This window comes from Camelus bactrianus, chromosome 30, assembly GCF_048773025.1.
Source record: "Camelus bactrianus isolate YW-2024 breed Bactrian camel chromosome 30, ASM4877302v1, whole genome shotgun sequence".
In the NCBI taxonomy this organism is placed as follows: Eukaryota; Metazoa; Chordata; class Mammalia; order Artiodactyla; family Camelidae; genus Camelus; species Camelus bactrianus.
The window spans coordinates 18,667,688-18,690,895 of record NC_133568.1 but is presented as its reverse complement, the minus strand read 5'-3'; the positions used below and the strand labels follow the sequence as shown (position 1 = coordinate 18,690,895).

At 35.5% G+C, this 23,208-nt stretch overlaps 1 protein-coding gene across 1 annotated transcript; it reads right to left on the bottom strand.

Moving 5' to 3' along the window:
• Positions 1-91: 91 nt before the first annotated feature.
• On the bottom strand, positions 92-22,951 carry LOC105073990 (glutamate decarboxylase 1-like). The gene is made up of 14 exons (XM_010961427.2): positions 22,882-22,951; positions 22,215-22,457; positions 19,594-19,684; positions 16,674-16,786; positions 16,245-16,360; positions 14,501-14,580; positions 12,389-12,443; positions 11,758-11,874; positions 10,890-10,954; positions 10,709-10,787; positions 8,009-8,158; positions 3,341-3,448; positions 1,935-2,024; positions 92-265 (listed from the first exon to the last, which is right to left on the bottom strand). The coding sequence occupies exons 1-14, from the start codon at positions 22,949-22,951 to the stop codon at positions 92-94; spliced, it is 1,551 nt and encodes a 516-aa protein (XP_010959729.1).
• Positions 22,952-23,208: the final 257 nt, after the last annotated feature.

Sequence of the window (23,208 nt, the reverse complement as noted above, 5' to 3'; positions counted from 1 at the left end):
TATCACTTCAAATATTCCTTTCTTGTTATCTTCAGCAGTAGACGCTTTTAAATTGATGTCTACATTTGGTATTCAAGTTCATACTGACATATCATAAGTCTTTCCCAAGCCTTTGAATTTCATCAAGAAGATAGTCAACATCTGCTTGTCTGGTGGCAGGATTAGAAAAGACCATTCGAAAAAAATTTACTCTGTCCCCACATGGCTGGTAGCTTATCAAGGCTGTACCTTCCTCTATCATCTGTGCTTTAATCTTTGGAGCAATCTGTGCGTAAATGCAAATATCATTAAAAAGAAATTTTACAAGTAAACACTGTCCCACATTCTAGATGACTACATAACTATCATTAGCTTGAAGGAAATTGCAGGCGATTTAAAACCATCAGGAATAATTTTTAAGAAACAGCTTAGCACAGAAAAAAAAAGCAGCACTTTCTAAATTCATACTGCAGCTCTTGTTGCTCCCCGATTCACAACTACCAAACTCACAAAATAATGCAAGTGTGCAAGAATACATTAGAGAAGGTGGAGTGACATTTTGTTCATATTTATCAGGCAATTCAAAGTATCTGGGAAAGAGGTAAAATGAGATAGGGAATGGAAAAGCAGTAGTATGTTTTGGTCTACTATCTGAATAATGACAATACATCTCGAGTTTTCCTACAAGGTTACTGTTTGGCAGCAAAACACAGTTTCTTTGTAAATTTCACAGAGAGGAAGTCTGCCTCTTTAACTGTCTTGTACAGCTCCTAAAACACCACCATGCATGTGACATGAGATCACATTAAGCTCTTGGGTTACTATTATAGAACAAAGTGTCACGGAGGCTCAGGAAAGTAGGAAGAGGGCATTCTCAACACGCTCCTCTTCTCAGAACTTCTGCTTCTGCACATAGTTTAACTTTAAAATGCTACACACGCCATCCATGACTTAACTTTCCCGTAAGTGTTTATATAATGGCAGTGCAGAAGCAACTATATATATGTGTGTGTGTGTGTGTCTCCTTTAGTAGACATTTCATTTAATGTCCTTCGTTATTTAACATTTCAATTAATCAACATGACCACAGAATAAAAGACATTAGTATTTGCCCTTAAACAAACAAACAAAATCTCTGTTTTGTCTTGGAATTTACTAGTCCAGTGAAATTTTCTGATGGTATAAAAAGTTGATGCCCTTGAACGTCAGAGAGTTTGTGTTCAACTTATCCTAGGGTACTCAGCATTACCTAACATAAGTGGTTGTGATGTTGGTCAACTCAAAAGTGGTGGTACTACTATTATAAAGTATATGATGTGTGCTTAAGATAGGTTAAAAGCTTACAATAAATGTATGTGCTAAACAGCACATAATGGTGGCAATCCTCTCTATTATAACATACATCATTAAGGTAAATATTAAATCTCCCCACTGTTATGATATTCAGTTTTTTTCAGTGTTGATCATTGATCCATAAAAAAAATCTCTCTCAGATTCTTACTCAGATGACCTTGTAATAAGTATTTCAAATGTGATCACGCTTCTCCAAGTACCTCTTCTATTGCTCTTAGGAACTGTAATTATTTATATTCTTGACTTCTCCACACTAAGCCTTCCAGCCCACCTAGGACTGGGATTCTGTCTTTTTCATTTCATACCTCTAACTCCTATGGAACACCTGGCAAATATTAACTGATGAATGAATTGAACAAAGGGTAAGAAACTCAGATAACTGAATATTAAGCACTCAATAAATAGTTTTCAATTATATAAATGATGACTGGATTAATCTGCAAAATGACTGATGGGTTGAGATTTCACTTGGCTCCATATGAGTATTAAACCAATGGCTTAGGACCACATGACCACCATCCACCAACCAAACGAATGCAGACACATTATTTAAAAGGCAATATTAAAATTAAAAACACCACCCCATACACACACAGACTTACCTTGTGCAGTTCTTGATCTCTTTCAAAACCTTTTGGGATATGTTTAAGTCTTGGTGGGAAGTACCAGAAGCAGACATTGGTGAACTCAGGCTAAACCAAAAAGAAAAATTTTACACATGTTCTTAAAGCATTACCTAATTCCTTGGTGATTTTATAAGTATCTTTAAAGCACTACCTAAATCCTTAATTATTCCAGAAGTATTTTAATTAATTTAATTTAATTTTAATATATTTAAAAATAGCTTTCGAGGGTCTAAGTCAGGCACCAAATACAGAGGTAAAAGAAACAGTTGCTGTCCTCACAGAGAGCTCAGTCTTCAGCCACCCATCCCATGCCCAGTCCTCAAAATATATTAAGTATGTTGATGATAGTGCCAGTGTTTTCCATGAGTAAGGTCATTCAGGTTGTGGTACAGACAGTCGATTAGAGGAGAGCACCATTGGAGAGAGGAGAATATTAGTAACTAAAATGTTGCAGTGATTCAGGAGAGAATGAAGAAAGCTTCGCTAAAGCAAAGGCTGTGGGTTAAATAGGAGGGTTTCCATCTCCAACATCTTCAAAAGATAGAACTGATCTTTGCTAGGCTTTCAAGATGAACTCAAGGTGTCTGGCTTCAGTGACTGGATCTCTTTTACAGAGATAAAGGATAGAAGAGAACTTTACTTAAATCAACTGTGAAAGCTCTGATTTCAGAGAGGAAAACAAACTATCAGGGAACGGGTAGTATTAAAAACAAACAAATAAACAAACTTCTTTACGTCTAGTTGACTGAGGGAGACTACCAAAAATTAAAGTTAATACAAGCAGAGGGAGACAAGCACCTTCCTTTCCTAATAATGACTCACTAGCGTGACTTCATGCAAGCCATTGGATGGCTGACCAGGTCTTGAAGAGGGAAATGGATATAATACTAAAAACTCTCAATTTTTTCATTAATATCTACTTATTACCTTAATAGTGACCAACTAAGGATTATTATATAATTTAAAGCCCACTTTCTCTTACGTCATCTACTATCCAGAAACCCAACTGCATACTTCACATACAAGAAAAAAAGCTAGGAACAATGAAATTACTCTTGATTCAATGCCATCAAAATCAGAAAAGCAATTATAACCGAATAGTTTTGTCTTTAAAATTAAAAAATTGAATATAGTCATCAAATTAAGTCTTTTGGACCCTTGGCCTGCATGACAGAGAACTTAAATGGAAACATTTTTAAAGCCTCAATGTTTTGCATTTAGGTAAGATAAAATATGTATGATAGTTATATGTAATATATCTTAATTTTAAATTATCTCAAAGTATTAGACAAGTAATAGTTTCAAGTACAAAATCCTCAGCAAAGAAAGTATACATCCATTAAGGACTCTCCAAAAAAAAAGCCCACTAAAAGAATCCTTACCTCTGCATCAAACACAAGCTTAAAGTTATCTTTTTTCTTTAAAACTTTGTACAAGTATTTTGCAAGTTCCATATATCTGTTGATCTGTGCCTCAAAGCCATAGGTTCCCTGTAATTTAAAAAAAAAATTCAAAGTAAAAACTTCATTCAAGGAAGTACCTTTAGATTACATTGAAGAAGTTCCTAGAATGTATTAAATTTTATTTAAATGTATTTATTTAACACATTCATACTTATTCCAGGCTTGTGTGGTGTAGATCCTTCACAACCACATGAAGTGGTACTTCAGTGGATCCTCACACCGAAGCCTTTGTGATCAGAGCTGGTTTCATGGACATACAGTTTTGTGCAGTCATACAGGGTCCCATACTCAGAAGAGTTTCCCATCCTCAGAGGAGTTTTGCTGTCCTGAAACTCTTTAAAATTTTATTTCGGTCTTGTGTTTTGTAAGTGAAGTCCAGTGGGACAATGGATCATGCCTGTGAGCTAAGGAGATACAGGAAATACATGCCTGCTACTCCCTGCCTCCCATTCACATGTAGCCTTTGCAATGCAGTGAGCACAGAATTCCACTGGTCCTGTGATATGTGGGAGCTCAGTGACACTCAATGCAAATAGTCCAAAGTGAGGATGCTGCACCTACAACTGAGTAAGAAGGGATGCTAGGAGCCCCAAGAGGCCACACTTTCTAGTTAAATCAGAACTTGTTTTCAACAGAGACAGAAGGCACTGGCGTTCTAAGAATGATAAGGATAGAGGAACTCTCCCACATCCTATCTTACTCACATTACTTCCCTGTAATTAACCAGCTCACTCCACTTTAGCCGCGGTGGTCTCCTTGCTGTGTCTTCGACACAACAGGCATACTTCAGCCGCAAAGATTTTCAACTGACATTCCCTCTTGCTACACTTCTAAATATCAGCATGATCTCCTCTTCACTTGTTTCAGATTTTTGCTCAAATGTAACCTTCCTATCGACAATTAACATACTACTTAAAATTTTGAATACTCACCCCTGGCATTCTTTCACTTTTTTATCCTTTTCCAAAGCCTTATTTTTCTCCATAAGAAAGATAGATAGATAGATAGATAGATAGATAGATAGATAGATAGATAGATAGATAGATAATAGATAGATAGATAGATAGATAGATAGATAGATAGATAGATACGAATCAAATATGTGAGAAGCTTTGATTATATGAACATATGGTCTAAATGCTCCAACTCTCTTCTGAACAAATATTAGTTTGGAAAAGGCATTGTTAGTCTTTGAAATGCTTAAGAATAGAAATGATTAAATATCAATGGGCTAATTTCTTGTGCTAGCCACTTTATCATTTGCTATTGTGTCAGATTTTTCCTTTGAGAACAATCTGGTTAGGGAGGAAGCTGTAAGTAGTTAAAAGAAGAAAATACGGCAGAAAATGTAATAGAAATTATTGATGAAGAATATTCCTACTCTGGATTCTGAAGAAACAGGACCAAAGACCATTGAAATGCTTGACATAGAATGTATTACTCTCTAGAAGTTTTCCATACAGAACTTTCAGTGGCCTTCAGTGCATATTAAATTGGCAATGAAGAATATCAGGATGTGTATCCTCATTGTAAATATATCTTTAAGTTTCTTGGAAAAAAAAAAATCTACTAAGACTGAATAGTAAAGACAAAGGCACTTCCATTCTGAACTTAATTGGACTGTTAGCCCAGGTCCTCCAAAGGGCAGACACCAAGATGGGGTTAAAGGTGCAAGGATTTTAATAGTGGAAGAACCTGTGTGAAAGACAGAGGGAAGGAGCCAGCTAGACCGGGAGAGCTTTCAGATTGTGAAGAAGTCTGATTCTTAAGTGAAAGCAGAAGGTGGGGAAAGGCGAGGTGGAAGCGCCCTAGATGACTAAGTGAGGTTCCGAAAGGCCCTTGGGAACCCTTTTCACCAACTCAGCCATCAAGGAGAGCCTCCTGTCCCTCAGGAATGGGAATGCCTTAGAATCCCTGCCATTTTCAATCAGTCATGGACTGGGAGAAACCTTTGGGAAGCAAAGGTTTCTCAGGGCAAATGCAATTATTAATTTAAGAGGAGCAGATGGGGCTCTTGGACAATTCAGCTTCCTATAGCATTCTCCCGGCCAAAACAGTCATTTTATGAATATAAAACCAGTCTAATCCATGTAGAAAATCCATCCAAAAAGAAAATCCATCTAAATATTTCACATTATAGTTACTCTTGAAGAATAACTGATGTTTGTAGATCTTACTTATCTTTATAACCTATTACAGTATTTTATGTAATTAATTTTATTTTTAAGAAATTTGCATTTCAATAAAAATTTCACCTCTACCATCAATGACGTATTCATTATATAATTATCACAAGTGAGAAAAAATATCAATTTTTTCATTTATATCTCTAGACTTTGCTCTTAATGCCCATCGTTTTGTCAAGAGTACTGATGGAGGCTCACAGATCAAATATTTAAATGTTTAATAGTTGGAAATCACGCTACAAACTTGCACTTCCACTCCCTTTCAAGTCCACCGTGGATATTTACCTGAACCTGACTTCTAGTGTATAAGAAATGATCTTTAATGGGAAAAGAATTCCCTTCCCCTGGTACACTGAGATTTCGTTTCCTACTCCTACAGGAATGGCTCTGCTAATATAACATCTGTTTATGCACCACTTTTATGAAGTCATCTCCATATGCAAAAGATGATGAGTTTGTTTCTTCATCACTACCCTACGTGAATTTTATATTAAGAAAGACGATGTGGATTTGTGGGGAAAAAAATAGATTTTGGATTTAGGTGAAATGCCAGCTGTGGGAGCCCATGATTGGGTTAATAAATTCTAATAGACCCCAGCCACTTGTGACCTTTAGGAAGAACAAATGTGCTTTGCTGGCAGGCGTCTGTGCATCTGCACGCCTGTCTCCTTGCTGTAAAAAGCAGAGACAATGTCTTGCTTGCATAGTTGAGGTTTTAGCCTAGGGCTGCTTCCGCAGTGGCATAGCCATAGTGTGTCCCTTGCTATAAACATAGGACATGGCTTGTTTGAAGCACAGGTCCCTAGTTCAGGGTTTACTCTGCTCATTGCAAAGCGAGGACCATGCCCTCAGCTATACACGCTGGGCATGCTTTCTGCTGTTTAGATAGTCTGTAACTCCCAAGACAAGGAACTGGTTTTCTGGTGGTCTGCTTATGTCTCATGTCTGAAGAATGTACCTTGTTCCCCTCTCCCCATGACTGCCCTGAGGATACATTAAGCCTTTGTGCCCACTGTGGAATTTCTGATCTCTTCCTGATCCTGTTTTTCCTTAAGCTCCTGCATTCCATGACACAACTGTTTATGCTCTTTTCTTTGATTGTGCACAATAAACATGGGCGTGTTTGAGAGGCTCAAAGAGTTGGTCTCTGAAGCCCTCTAGCTCTCTTGACTTTCCACAAATCCTCGAGTAATTCCTTCCGTCTTGGTGGGACTTCTGCCGGACAGAACCCACAGCCAAAGATTTAATTCTCTTTATCCATCAGCAAGTTAATTTCTTTACCTATTTAATGACACTCACTCAGCACAAAGGTTGGGAAACATAAGCTTAATAACATTTAAAGCTTTCTAGCCTAATACATGTTCAACAAATGGTAGATCCATTATTGTTGAACTGATGTATTCATTATTTCAATGCCTTATTATTGAAAGGATTGAAGGTGAGTTACTAATGTATATACAGTATTTGAGGTGGTATTTTAATGCTTATCTTGAACAAGGTTAGTATAAGGTTAGGAAAAAGCAGGTGATAAAAAAGAGTTAAAGTTAGAAGAGAAAATGTTGCCAACAGATTACAGACAAACTAAAGAAGGATCATGAATCTGCCTCTGTGATTCATGTTACAGAACCTGTTTGTCTATTTGAGTTTCATGCTAGCAATTCCATATCCACCAAATAAAAACCTAACCAATTGTTCTGGAGAAGTATGACTACCCCTGAAACTGACAGCTGAGAAGAGTCCCTTAGGATCCACAGAGGGGGAGATATGCTGTAGAGGACTGGGACCCCAATGCATTAAAGATGCTGTTAGTTCATGTCAAAGCTTTTACCTGCACAGAACCTAATGTCCGTCTTCCTACGAAGGACTGGGAAGGCACGATAGAAACAGCTTCCTAAAAGCATGTCAATTGATTAAGTTAAAAATTGTAAATAAGGAGGGTGCAGAACACATCCTACACTGGTCATGATCTTTGGAGAGACTGTATCTGCTGCCCTTGGCTCTAAGGTAGAGTGAACATTCAGGCAATAGAATGTTCACATCTCGGAATCTATATTGACTTCAAGTAGCTTGACCTATTTCCAATTCCAATTAGTAGAAGGAAAAAAATCACAGTTTTTAAAAAGCAACAAACAATTTAATATTCCTAACAGATTTTAATTTCTGCCATTTGGTAGAATACGTAGTAATGGTAGAAAAGGCCAACAAATTTTCCACCTCAGTTAGAATTCTGACCTGAGAAACCAAGCTTGCCATCTGCAATTAAAAATAGAGCAGTTTCCTCGAGAGATGCTTAAGAAAATAATTTGGGAAAAGACACCCAAATAAAGTTCTAAAAAATGGAATTGTTTATACTGTGTATCCAAATTAATAGGACCTAATAAAAGAGGTGGCAAATCCCTACCTTTGCCTTCCACATTAACCACAGCTTAAAGCTATCAACGTGTCGGCCACACTGAATAGCTTTATCCCCAGTGTCATAGTCAACGTTGTAGAGTTTATCAGGCTGGAAAAGGTATCTAGCTCGCATCTGGTTGCATGCTGCCAGGAGGCCCTGAAAAGGAATAACATAGCTACTATGTAAGTCATACACATTTCAATAAGAAACCACAACTATTTCAATTCACTTCACATTTCTGCTTTACATGCACATATAAGTAGAATTTTTGTTTGTTTTGTATAAAAATATGTTACTTCCTTAGTATTTTAGTGGCTTCAGTTGTTCTTTGGATTTCTCTGGAACAGTAGATGGTGTAACTGAATTACTACCTATCTATTTTTCTTTTAACTTTTCTTAAAAGCCTTGAAGCTTTGCTGCTCTTCTGAAATTATGTGACTATCATGCATTGAAGTTATTAATGAGTGACTAGTTCACCAGTAAACTCTCTCATGAATCAACCATACAGGTGCCAGTAAAATAAACTGCTCTGATGGCCACAAAAGGTAGAGAGTAAAATAATCCATTTATTTAATTTGGTACTTTCCTAGCCATTTCCTCTCATATAAAAGATGTTGAAAACATTCCTCCTTAGTGTTGATGAATCGAGAAATATTCGCTTTGGATGGTTAAAAAAAAATCACTGGAGAAAAGAAACGTTTTCCATTACCAGGTTAAAAACAGTCTTTTCTCAAAAGGTGTGTGTTGCTAAGCGTAACAAAGGCTAAATCTGTGTGCACTGACAGGATATAGTTTAAATATATACCAAATACAATTTTTTGAATAAGAAACACATAACAATGTGCTTATTCTATGCTGGACAATTCACAAATATTGTATCATTTGATCCTCACGGAAGACTTATGACATAGGTACTGTTCGTACATCATTTTTATAGATTGAAGAAACTGAAACTTGAGCATGGTAACTAGTTTTCAAGACCGTATATCTTTACAGTGATAAATTTGGGAGCTAACAAGAGGGCAGCTTGTCTTAGAGTTTGTGGAAATTCAGTTTCTAAAGGAAGAAAACTCATACTCTTTTTTAGGAGAGGCTTATGGATGTAGGGAGAGGACCACGATGTGGAGGTAACTATTGAAGCATTTGGGGGAAATGGAATAGAAATGATACCTTGCAAAGGAGAGGACTTTACGTATGTATATTTTGAGTGTCCTATTTACAAATGAAAATATTTTCTCTTTAGTTTACTTGAAACTCCCACTTCAATTGTTTGTTAGATAAGAGTTGGAGACTATTTAAAATATTTTAAAACAGTATAGTCAATATGAGCTTTAACTACTGGTTCTGATGTGAAGGTAAGCAATAGTTAGTCATTAATACAACAGATATTTCTAATGCATACAACCTGTCATGCACTGGGACAGTGGATTTGTGATACCGAAAAGGGTGGGAAAATCTCTGCCTTGATGGAATTTACAATCTGGGTTGCAGGAGACGGAGGCGGGGGGTGAGGGCGGGGTAACTTTCACACACTCATTGTGGGAGAAGAAATCAGGGGAGATTGCAAAAAATTTGTATTTGAGCCCTAAACATTAAAGAATCAGGAATCTGAAAGTTGAACATAGATCTGTCAGCAACAGGGAGGGGAAGCAAACTCAAAAGCTTCTTAAAGGGAAAAAAAAATGTGGCCACACTGTAATTTCTAGGTACTGAACACACACCAACAGACAGGAAAACTGAGCCTGTGAACCTGCGGGTTTCCAACTCATGGCAGCTGCCATTTTATCGATGGGGTCTTGTTGCCATGGGGTCAACTGAGCAGAGTCTGAAGCAGAGGTAACAGTTCCAGCCTGACTTGCTCTGAGTATGACTTAGGCTGGGAGAGAACAAAGACTCTTTTAGAACGAGAGGAGATGAGGTAGGTATTTAATACTCAAGAGTAAGTGAGGAATGCCAGCTCAGGCAGTTTATAATGGGAAGACAAACACTTTTATCTTTAAACCCAAACCCACTGAATTGCTTGTGAATAAGAGAGAAAGAAAACAAAGCCATAAATGAGAGCTACATAAAGTGCGTCTGCACTTCTGACAACTCAGCAGAGATGGGAATACTCAAGCTGAACTTCATCACTGTATCTCCCCTTGGAGGAGATCATGGGCTTATCTCCTTGTATAGAGTTGCATTTACTGTTGATGGAGATAAAATACACAAATATATAAGCAGAAAATAATTTTATCCAACCCATAACTTTGTGCTTTATCTGCTAAAAATATATCACAGTTACTCATAGTTATCCACACTTAAAATGAGTCCTGTTTTGGCCCTACACTCTTGAGATAACAAATCAGCCAGGGGACCATATTTGACCCCAAAGAGATATTTTGTTTTGTTCGTGGTGTTTTTAAAAAGGTGGGACGTGAATGCCCAGGGTTTCTAGAGACCTCATCGCAGTCTATGGTCTCATCCCATGTCTTACCCACATGCTGACTCACTACTTGTCCTATAGTCATCTGATTTTATGGCACTTTAATTATGCAGTGGCTGCTACTTACAGATCAAGGGGGAAGGTTTCCTCAGTAGGGCAAATTGCACTGCACTATGCTAATCCCATGAGGCCTTAACTATTTTGGTTTTAAACATTCACAGGGAAGCTAGTCATTACCAAGATATCCATCACATCACTACTTAAAGATTGAAATCATTTACTTTTTCCCGGACCAGGACAGCAGAACACTGCAGGGGGACACCCATGAGTTTATGTGGGTTCCAGGTCACAGAGTCAGCCCTAGGTGAGAAAACAGCTCCAATTAGAGCTCACACTCTAGCAACAGAAAACAGAAGCCTAAATACATTCTTTTGTTGGTACAAGCAATGGGCCAGGTCTCACCTTTCAATGCCACTGAGTTTATAGGAGTGGTTTCTGGACAGCAGCAGTCCGCCTCCCCAGGCTGCCTACAACAGACACAAAGGATATGTGTTCTTATATTGATTCTTTCTTTTTAAATAGCACCGACTGCTTTTGCCTATGTTAAATTTATTTCAAAAGTTGATGAAGATTTAATTGCTACGCTGGATAATTATAAACTTAGCTATAATTACCCTACTTAGAAGAACAATGCATTTTAAAATCTCCTCCTTTGAATTCTCATTGTCTATTCATGACATAGTAAAGTTTTAGGTTTCTAATTAAATGAAAGAGACACCTGCTGTATAATTTCCAGAGACAAGATTTTTTTTTAAAGTTGGCATCAAACTTGGCAATACTATAGAAAAATGAAAATATCTACCTAAAGATGTAAATTTAAAATTTGTCCAACTCTTAATCAAAGCCAAAGACATTTTTGCCCAAAGTCACTGTACTAAACTAAGAACATCAAACTTTTAATTTCCTTAATAGCTATTAATTAAGAAATGTATATTAAAGTAACGGGCTAAGTCTTTTTTATTTAAAATCAGGTTTCAACTGTTTCTTTGAATTGATTTTCTAAATTGCTAGCTGAATATTGATATAGGTTTAGACTTTTTTTTTAAACACCTGATATATTTGTAGCTCTTTCCATAATATATTAAGTCTATTTTAAGATCATTTAGGGAAGTAAGACTATTCTTTCTTGATATCTATTCATTATAAAAATTGGGTTTACAGAGAAATTTTCATCTTGCCTGAAATGCCAGTCAGAAAATTGTAAGGACTGTTCCCAGGATACACTTTTTAAAAAGGGAAATCATGGTCCAGACTGATGGATGTGACTTACATCTACATGCATCCAGAGTCTGTGCACCTTACAAATGTCTGCGATGTCGTGGAGGGGGTCGAAGGCCCCGAACACTGTGCTGCCGGCGGTGGCAGCGACACAGAAAGGAGTCTGGCCCTGGTGATGACAAAAGTTGTATCATTCTCACAATTTCATGAAGTCCACAGGGATGCTAATATTGTTATCTAAGCCTTACACTGCTGGACATCAGGAAGCTGGGCAACTTTGACTAAGAGTATTAAGCACCTAATAATTTCAAATATTTGGAGATTTTTCCAGTACAGGAGAAAGTAGCTTAACCATTAGATGAACAAAGAGCACTGCCTCTGAGTCTTATTTATTATTTCTTTCCGAATTTATTTTCCAAAAATTGTACCACAACAATGCAGATGACCAAATTCCTTTATGAGTAAATATCTTGATAGCTTTTTTTGGATACTTAACAGAAACAAAATTATCAGAGAAATACTGCAATGTTACTTAAATATTTCAATTTTGGAAGAAATGTCCTACATTTAAGGATTATTTTATTTCCTTTAGTAATTACCTTATCAAGTGTTTTCCACTAATAAAAATAGGTTTAAAAAATTAAGATGCTTTTGCTTGTTAAATATATAACTGCAAAACATACCTTTCTTTTGGCTTGTAATATATTTTTCTCTAACTCAGCTGGAATCATCTTTCCCCTTAAAAATGCAAATACATATTGATTTATTATGAGTGAACAGACATACTAATTCTACCAATTAGAAGAAAAATAATATTCAAGATTTAAAATTAGTTTTTAGTGTCTCCCAAAGGTATTTATAGGTATAAACACAGGTTTAAGTAAATGTTCAGTTACCTAAAACCAATGTTAAATATCACATTATTTGAGTTAAAGAATGCTTAGTTTACTGTTCAGTCACCTTAAAATCTGCATTACTTACAAATCAGAAGGTATCTGGTCTTTCTAAGAAAGATACAGAATAATAATCTCTTTCTCACTCTCTCCTTATTAACTTTAAATTATAAAGTTAAGACTTCTTGACATCAAGGTAGAAAAGTCAAGTATCTAAATTGGGGTGGGGGGAATGGTGGCACAAATTCAGTTGGCCTCACATTTCTTCACAGCAAATTTCTGAGGGAAAAAAAAGCCAATATTTTCCTACTCTGTCCAGCTACTGGACTAAAAGTCAGCATATCTATTAATGACTCACTGAAAGCATGCCTATTAAAGTCAGGAATAAGATAAGGATGCTCACTACCACCAGTATTATAGTACCATTTTCTAAGGTAATAATCTATTAGCTAGCTAGATGATGATGATGATGACAGATAGATGATAGCTAGCCAGCTAGATAGAAAGAAATTAAAATAGGAAAAAAAAACACAAACCCTTAATTTGAGTACATATGGTTGTGTGTGCATGCCTTGGAATACCTAAAACTGTTTATTGAAAAACTTTTGAAAATAATAAGATTGTTGAGCAACGGGGTGATTACAAAAGTAAACTAGGTTTCTATTTTTTAAACTAATTGTTGTGAATAAATAATAGAAAATATCTTATTCATAATAGTAAAAAATATGTAAAATATGTGGGGGAGGAATTCTCAGGAAATATATAAAGAAAATCAAACAACTGAGATAAAGTATTGAATAACAGACTCATAAAACACATTTGCAAGATATTTTATATTCATGTATTTTGTAGTTCAGAACTTCTCAATATATAGAGATTTTTTCCCAAGCCAATAAATAATAAACTACTAATAAAAAACAGGCAAAGCCCATGAACAGACAGATCATGGTAATCATACACAATTGGCTGGTCAGTATATTCGATGTTCATTGTTCCAAACAACTAAACATCATTTTTGTCATTAGAATTTTCAAATATAGAACTACTGACAATTTTCAGGTTTCACATGGTAGATAAGAGCATCATTTGCCTCAAAAATATTCAAAGGGCAAATAAAAATCTTTGTGAAACTGTAAATGCAGATATTATTTGAACAAATGATTCAATCCCTAGGAATTCATGTGAGAAATATTCAGACACTCAGATATATTTATGTAATTATATTCATTTAAGTACTGTCCTTAAATATTAAAATATTTAAAATTATTTAAAAAATAAAAATTAAAATATGAAAATCCTTTTAAATAAGGTTTGTGAAATTATGTTACATTTATAAAACGGATAACTCTGAAGAAATTCAAAAAGAATAAGAAGAGTCTGTATGAATTCATGGAATAAGATTTCTATGATATATTCTAAAGCCAAAAAAATTAAAAGAATAAGTTACAGATTACAAGATAGAATTTGATAGGCATAATTGTATGAATAAATTTGATATGCATCAAAGTGATCTTCCAGAATATATGTATTTTAAATAGTTTACTTATGAAAAGCGGGATTCAAGACAAATGGAAATTTATTTTCACTCTGTAGATTTCTAATGCAGTTGAATTTTTCATCTCCAAATATCATATACATTAGGTATATTTCAATATACCTAAAACAAGGGACAGATATGCACCAATCTCACTTGTATAAGACTATATCTAGTAAAAAAAAAATCTTAACAATAGAATAGGATAACTTTGGTGCTTCTGTCATAATTGCCTCTAGTTAAAATTATTGAAACTAATCTGGGAGAGTATTCTTGATAAAAGTTGGAATAAGAGAAACAGGAGATTTGAATCTTCACATGAAGCATAATGCTAATAAAACAATTGGAGAATGTGTTAAGAAACATACCTTTCATCACATTTTACTTCAATTACGTGATCAGTTCCAATACCAAGGATTGCTGCAGCTTTCTTTACTGAATAATGACCCTTGGGCAGAAGTGAAAACAGGAAAGGCATTAATTTTCCTGCATTAGAGCGCCATTTACACTAGTGCATCACTGGCACTACGCATAGCTTTGAATGAGTTTGTGCAGGGATATATGTACATACACGTAAGTACAGCTCCCAAGGGATATTTCCAGACCCTTATACAACATTTGCTGAGATGAAGAAGGTTGTAGTACCTCCTTCTAGACCACACAGTCACAGAACACAGCTCTTCCCATGCAGGAGGAGTCTGAACCTTCCAGTTCTCTGTATACACATGAATCATGTCATTTATAAATGCAGTGACTATACCTCCAGGTAAACCCTTACATATTATGGACAGCTTTCAGTCTTGCATTACAGAGTATTTTACAGAGTTAAGCCTGAAAAACTGAGTCAATTCTTAGGCTTCCAATTTTTAATTCTGACTCTGACATCAACTGATTTCTTGCCTTCTTGGTGGCTAGTATCTCCTGGTAACATTTACGTAATATAAACAGTATCAATAAGATGGAGGTTGTAGCAGCTCAAAAGATGAACTTGGCCTGAGTTATTTTTAGTTGCCAAGAAAATACCAGCTATATGAGAGAAAAAAATACAGAAATTTAAAACCTCAACCACATTTTCATGTCAGTGGAGAATACACAGGTTAAATAGGGAACAATTTTTTTTAACCTACATTATGGAATTTCAGCTTCTTGTGCTCATTATATTTAAAAAGTATATGCAAATGATGGCGAAAGTGACATTTGTAAACAAACATCTTCAATTATATTACGTTTTATAGTAAATAGTATTACTAGTTATTTATAATAGCTATATTATAATAATTATAAGTATTTATAATGACATAATGTTATAAATAACATTACTGTTATTTATACTAAATAACGTCATATAGTAAATAACACGCAGCAGCGGTCTCCAGCTTGATATATGCACCCATATAACACCAGTTTGAGTTTGGCGAAGGATGGACATCACAAACCTAGGGACATTTTACAGAAAACCCTGTGTCTCCAAGTACTTTTAGGTAGAAATCTCAAGCTGGGACTGCAGTGACACTTCAAGATGATAAATGTTACCACAGTAGAAAAGAAAAAAATCAGATTTATTAGAGGAAGGAACTGATTTTTTTAAGAAGTTTTTATACTGTGCACAAGGTTGGAACATTAAAACTAAAGGAGACATTGGTGGATATATTGTCAATATCAGAAATATTTGGCTGAGGACCTATAAAAATAAAGCTTTCTTTTCAATCAACTCCTTTGGTCCTAACTTGAAAAATAAAACATTAATCACATTCTTATTCCTTCATTCAGTGTTAAAGAGAATCATTAAATTTTTGAAATACTTATGGTTTGATTTCTCTTGGTAAAGATAGCAGAATGTTTTATATTTATAATCATATTTATTCTGTTAGTTTCTCCTACATTGAAATAAAATTTTAATCTTGAATTATTTTTATTGCTAATCTGTAGAGTCTATATAGACTGGAAAGTTGGGTTTTTTCCCCCTTTCCATATCAATATGTAGATCCAGACACAGAGATTACTAAATATATTTAGTGTAAAAATGAAGCAAATATTCTCCGATTTCAATTACTTTATCAGTATATCTGAGAAAATTCTTAAAAGTTGGAAAAATCTAGACTTGATACTTACTTGTTCAGAAACAAATAATATAATGCATGGAAGTGAAGTCATGCCTTTTGTTTTTATCTCTGGATATTTCTTATAACGGGCTACTAGGATACCATAGAGGTTTGATATACTCCCACCTATGGAAGAGAAATAGTGACTGTTAATCTAATTTCAAAAATCAGAACTGTTGACTGAAGTCATGACAATTTGAGTGTTTTCTGAAACTAAAGTGGTGTCAAATTACTGATGTGATTGTTAAAATAGCCTTCCTTGAAAGTCTTGAGAGAAAGCTCAAACAACACAACTCACCACTTGTAGATTTCTAAAAACTCGGTTTGTAATTATAACCAACACCATGGCTTACGAGCATTCTCTCTCAAAAATAGTCACATTGAAATATATTTTGATTGTCTTCTGATATTTCTTTTAGCTTAGAAAATGCTTTCTTACCAGGTGAAAATATTCCATCTGCTTCTGTTTCTCCCCAGCCAATAATGTCACACATTTTCTTGAGAAGAACTGTTTCCATGACAGTAAATACTGGAGCTATTTCATATGTAAACCTATAATACACGTATAGAAATTCTACTGTGAATTATGTTACATGGAAGAGGATAAATAAATGCACGTGCTAGATGAGACTATACACATTTTTGTATTCTCCCACAGTAGACTGTGAGAGAAATTGTTACATCTTCTATGTTCTGAATTGTCCTTCCAGATCAATTACTAGTTCTACAAAGAAAGTATCATGGCTTCCGTTGTTTTGTGCAGTAGCTGGGAATTTCTTTTCCACCAAAAGGAATCTGAAAGCCACCGTCATCAACTCGGCACACACACAATACTGTTAAGGACAGAAAGTGCCAAGTGATCAAGAAAATATACATACATTTCCTAGAGGGCAAGTTAGAACGACAGACATCTAAAGCTACAATGTTTTCAAGAGAAGGGAAGAACCTTTTGTAAAAACTGGTTGATAAATGTTTTTCACTTAAAGGTTGTACTGTGAGCAAACATACCAAAAACAAACAAAAAGGCTAAAATCTATTATGCTTTCAATAACAGCCTGAAGCAAGCGGATGGGACAAGACAATCAATGTGGGACCTGTGGAAAAGAACTCAGAGGGGACCATGATGCGGACGCTGCGCTGTGAAGTTAGTCAGCTCCACAGAAAGCAGCCAGGATTAAAAAGAGACAGCTCTAAGCTTTTCTCTATACACACCTTATGCAATAAACAGTAAGAATTTGCAATGGGCTCTGAAAGCAAAGAGTGGGGTCAGTTAGTCTCAAGAAGTCTGTATTAGTCCTCAAAAAAAAATTTAAAGACCTCTTTAGGTATAATTACACGTGGATACTGGTATCAGGCACCATGTATGTGTCACTTCAAATGCTCTCGGCTTTCTCTGTCTCTGAGGTCTTTGGACATTATTCAGGGCCAGCCACCACTCAGACACACCCACAGCCCAATCGCCTCCCACTCACACGTCCAGTCACTGACCTCCAGCCTAGGGGCTTCCTTTTGCCCTTAGGATGACGAGCCATGGAATCAGGTGGGAGTCCCAAGAAAGCCCAACCGATGTGTGGGGAGCTTAATATTCTACCGTGCAGGCCTTCAGCCACAAGCTACCTGGCTGGGAATAAATTCTTCCCCCTTGCTTCCTACAGAAGGACTGATTCTAGAAGCAGCCATTTACAAGGGGGGGGGGTCACTAAGGGCGGGACCCTACATCTCAGGAGATCATGCACTCACTTCTGCTTGTACTAAGTGGTAGCCAGGTCTTAAATGCCCATCATGTTACGCTCTGCCCTGTCCTGATTCCCTTCAGTTTCCCTCCATCCTGCTTCTCTGGCCTACATGCCCTAATAAGGCTGTAATACACAAGTCCTTGCCCAGGGCTCTGCACAAAGACCCAGACAAAGAGAATCCACTGCCTATTAGTTCCAAGAGGAATAAAGTTTAGGAAGCAGGCCTTCATAGAAGTCCATTTCAATGATGCTCATTTCTGGCAGAATGGATTATGTCAACTTCAGCTTCGACACACGGTATCTGTTTGATCCTATTTCAGTTCCGTGGAGTAGACGTTATTTTCAGGCAGCAGAGACTCACTAAACTCCACGGCTCTGCAGAGTATTAGGGTTTGAATCTGATTCTCTTTAATTCCATCCCGTATGCTTTTCCACTATCTCAGATTATGGTAAGAGATATCCATTCATTAAAAGCAGAAAAATTTGAAGGTAAAGAATCCTCTTTTAAATCCTTTCTCTTTGTATTTTCCATGTGTTCTTTCCACTATTTCTCTGTTTAAACCAAGAATCTATGTTTTCCTCACACAGAGAATGATTATCTCTTAACAATGAGATTCCAAACAACGGAGTTAGATTTATAAATTGATTTTTCTGTAATAATTTATATAACATTTAAAATATAACATATTGTCTCAAAAGACATAGTTTTTTTTTAAAGTATTGCTCTATGTATGTTTAAATAAAGGACCATAATCAAGTAATAAAAATTAAAAATAGCAGTAAACTATGCAGGTTATTTTATATGTATTTCACATCTATAAAATCCTGTGCATCATGAAAATCCCAATGATAACTAAACAGTTAAAATAAACCACAGTTTTTCCACATAGCAAAGCAGTCACTCCTCATAAATGTTTAGTTCTTGGTTTTAAAGTTTAAATTTCTACTGGCTATCTCTTTTGATTGCTAGTTCAATTGTATTAACATCCGACACAGACTGTTTCTTTCCATTTGATATCCAATCATTTCCCTACTCCTTTTAACCTGGAAATATGTTGTCCTAAAATTAACTTTCATTCAAAACACTGCAGCAGCGTACCGAATTTTCGTATAACCAAAAGTTTTGCTGTGGCAAAGGTCGAAATTTTTAAGGAAATCACATTGGAGTTTGATTTAACTTTTCTTTACTAGTTTACTTTCTTCACCTTCAAGCAGATCGAAGTTCTAATCTATATTCAGGCAACTTTTCATATACTTGTGTGTGTGTCTTTTAGACGAGTATTTGCTCCGGGCTGTTTGGGGCAGTGTTGAAATGATTCCAGTCCTAGAACTGGACTCCCAGTCTGCACACTAATAATTCAGACTAATCAGCTGAGCTTTACTACTTACCAGGAAATTCAGATCCTGACAGTTTCCAGACAGAGACCATCCAGAGGACCAGGTAAATCTTAAAATGTTAGCCAGGGAACAGGGAAGCAGCTTCTTTGCATTTCTCTCTGGGTATCAACTATTTGTTTCTGATATAGCAAACATCCAGCAAAATGTCACTTCCACAATTTACATCTTCACTCTGGCTTTTGTGTCTAATAGTCTCATATTCCTCAGACCCAGAAGGATACTCACATGTTAGTATTCGCAGTGGCTGTCAACCATTCCCCTGCAAGTCCAATCACATCTAGCCCACTGGAGAGCTGGTTGAAATAGCGAGGATGTCCTAGGAAAAAAAGACAAAATTGCAAATGGGTCAAAATTAAAACATAGCGCTAAAAAGCGGTTAAATTTTATAGCAGTTTCTCAGTTAACAGGGATTCATGGATCAAGAACATCTTAATTATTTCATTTAGTTAACATTATTGAGCAACTGTCACATGCAGGGACAGTGCTCGGATTGGGGGCACATGGGCACAGAAGCTGCTACCATGTGGATCTCCCTGACTGGTGGAAGAAAAAACATTAAATCAAATAATGACACAAATATGTTTAGTTACAGTAAAAAGCACCACAAGGGGAAAGATCAGGATATTATGAGACCACTCCTAGGGGACCCAAGGCAGTCAGGGGAGCAGGAGAGGTAAACACCAGAGAAGGCGTCATGGAAGAAGTGATGTTTCAGGGAAGATCTAAGGTTTGTTTCCAAAGAGTGGAGGCGGCTCTTACGGAGTGTGACACGCAGCTCAGGAGAAGACACTGAACTGAGAAAGGGCTCGTGTGGCAGAGTGAGGGTCCGTTAAAATCGAAAGGCCAAGGATGGGGTATATAAAGCTACCTGGGTGAACGGGAGAGGGACCACCTAAAAGATTGAAGAATTTTCCCTCAAAAGCTGCTTATATATATTTTTTGGACCAAGTATCAGGTCCCTCTTACAATGACTTTTGGAGATTACTATTAAGAAAGAATCACCAAACTGGTTGTCAAATTGAACAATTTATATTCAACTCAGTTTAAGTTAATCTTCCCTTCCTTAGCTCCAAAATGCACTTCTTTTATAACATATCTTAAAGATGACCTGCATGACAGCTCTTTGTGAGTCTCTTTTGGCCTCTAGAACAAATTACCCACAGTTTCAACGTCCCCAGTCCCATAGAACCTACATAGTTTCTTGACAAGTAGGGGCTCAATAAATATTCATTGACTTGGACGGAATGCAATGTCTGGAAATTGTGACTGTGTTAGCAAAGTGTTCCCTTTTATTATTTACTTTTCACTTTCATAGCATCTTTGCTTTTTCCCTTCGCACTTGATATCAGGAAATACAGATTTGGGAGATGGGTCCTATAAATCCTGTCTACATTTGCAATGCTGGTTAAAGGAAGGAAAAAGCACTTGACTTAAATCTGTCAGAAGTGCTTCTCCCAAAAACAAATAAATGCTTCCCAATTGTCCTATTTTTCAGGACTTCCTTTGGCAATTTTTATTTCTAACTAAAACTTATTTCAACTTCACATTTACTTTATATAACTGAATTTCAGTCTTTAAACATGTCTTTTATTTTAGAATCTTATGAGCCTTTCTTTTTGTCTTATTTAATTTTTTTTGGTTGTAAATATAATACATGTTATAAAAAGGCACAGAATCCAGTACATACAGAACAGTACTTTCATATACATGTATAGAGATGATCTATGTATCTATTCCAATATTGTAATAAATGTATTTGCAAAATACAACTTAAGAATTGATTATAAATAGGTAGTTTTATATGTTTGTATATAGTTCCACATAGAATTTAAAATATAATTAAATCTAATTGAAATCATATTGAGCACATTATTTTGTGTTATATCTTTTTATAATGATTATAATTCTATGAGAAATTTCCCATGACTTTTCTAGGACTTCAAATGATACCACTGCATAGTATTCCTCTCAAATGTTTATATAAGATAAATATCAAAATGAGGACACTTTTGGTTTTTTATTAAAACTAAGGCAGCAATAAGCATTCTCAAATATAAATCATTTTTGTTTGTTGATCTGGTTGATCAGTTTGGTCTAAAGATAAAATATTTATGATGCTTGAAGTTGCTGGGATGTCAAAAATACATTACTGTAAGTGTCCATTTATTTGATGTCTGCTAAATACAAGGTAAGGCATCATACACAGTTTCTAATTATTAAAATAATATATGAAATATTCTTCAAGATCATATTATAAGAAATAAATAATAAGCCCAGGGATATAGTTCGTATTTGGAGCCTTTTTTTGTTTGTTTTTTCCCCAAAGATCATGTTCTTTCCAATGTGTTATCTGGGATACGTTAAAGATTTTAGAAAAATGAGTTCACAGAGCCTGTTCAAATACCATTTGCTCCTGGAAGTGTCATTGCTTTAAGTGGTTAAGAATCAAGTTATAATAATGTTAATTTAATCAGAAAACACAATTTCTAAAATATAGGATGTATATACAAATTATACATATATATAATTTTAGTACTCTATGTTATTGATTTAGAAAGACAACCAATTTAGCATCAATAATGTATATGATCAAATCAAATAAATAAAGGAAAAGAAGTAAATAAAAATTGTACATTATTTGCCATTGGGATATAAGTCCCTGACCCAAAATTATTTTATTTACTTTTCTTTGTTAATTAATGAGCAATTCATATGTGACACCACCAACTTAAACTAAACAAAAGTTTTAAATAAAAATGAATAAAACTGGAGTCTTTTTCAACACAAATGTAAACTCGAGGCTATTAATTCAGTCTCCAGCTTGGGTGCAAAAATTTGAAAATCACCTGTTTTAACACCGTATTTTAAGGTATCTGTGCAGTCAACAAGCAACTGCTCCAGAGGTTCAGGGTGGTCAGACAGTTCTAAGTCAAACCCATCCAAGCCTTCAAGAAGTTGATGAGGATGATGAAAGTCCAATATTTTACTCTTAACATCAAAAGTCTTTTCGATGTAATGCAGAAGAATATTTACCACTTGTAACAGAAAGCATTTCGTTAAATCTTTGCCATCCTTGGACGGCAATAAATCTAGAGGGGGAAGAAAGAGAGATAAATAGTGAGGTCAGTAACTAAAGAGCCAAAGAAAATCACCATGGGGTAGGTTTTGAACACTAAAAATTAAAGACATTAAAAGGCTATGTCAAACAGCAAACTGAAGTAGCATTTGTCCAAATCCTACAAATAATCATTAAAAGTCCCATTGGATAACAGTTTTCATGAAAAATAAGCCATTTTTGATTAATGCTATTGGACCAAGGAATTGCCCCTTCAAGGTCTCCCAGAGGGAACTTATTTGACAGTCTTGTCAAAAAATGAGCTGGTAATTATGCTTTTAAAAGCACGTTAAAGGATCAGATTTTAAGGAAATGATAATTACTTCAATAAATACATAGATGATGTAGAATTTTATAAAAAGAATAAAGCAAATAATATTTGTTAACGGTATACATACCTGAAGCATAAGCATTTGATAAATTTGGTAAATTAGTCATTAAATCCTCAGTATGAGCATCTTTTTTCATATCTTTGTCAGTTGATTGAAAAGGATGAACAGATTTTTTTCTCATCTGTTTCCTGTCTAAGTTGAAAAAGGAAATATTTGTGATCATCAAAACTTGCTGATAATATGTATTTACTGCTTTTATCTGTAATCAGATGCATCTGAGAAATTCATGTCATCTGAAATTTTTGTTTACATTCACATGTGATCTCTGGTGGATAGGTCTAAGCTGGAGAGAAGCAATAATTCTACTGAAATTATGCAAGGCTCTTTTATAAC

Bases quoted from the DNA above. Each gene is read 5' to 3' on its own strand.
- LOC105073990 (XM_010961427.2), bottom strand. From the start codon at position 22,951: ATGAAAAAAGATGCTCATACTGAGGATTTAATGACTAATTTACCAAAT. The intron at 12,444-14,500 runs GTATGTTTCTTA...TGCATTTTTAAG, and splicing joins GAAGTAAAATGTGATGAAAG to GGGAAAGATGATTCCAGCTG. The intron at 266-1,934 runs GTAAGTCTGTGT...ATTTACGCACAG, and splicing joins GAGATCAAGAACTGCACAAG to ATTGCTCCAAAGATTAAAGC.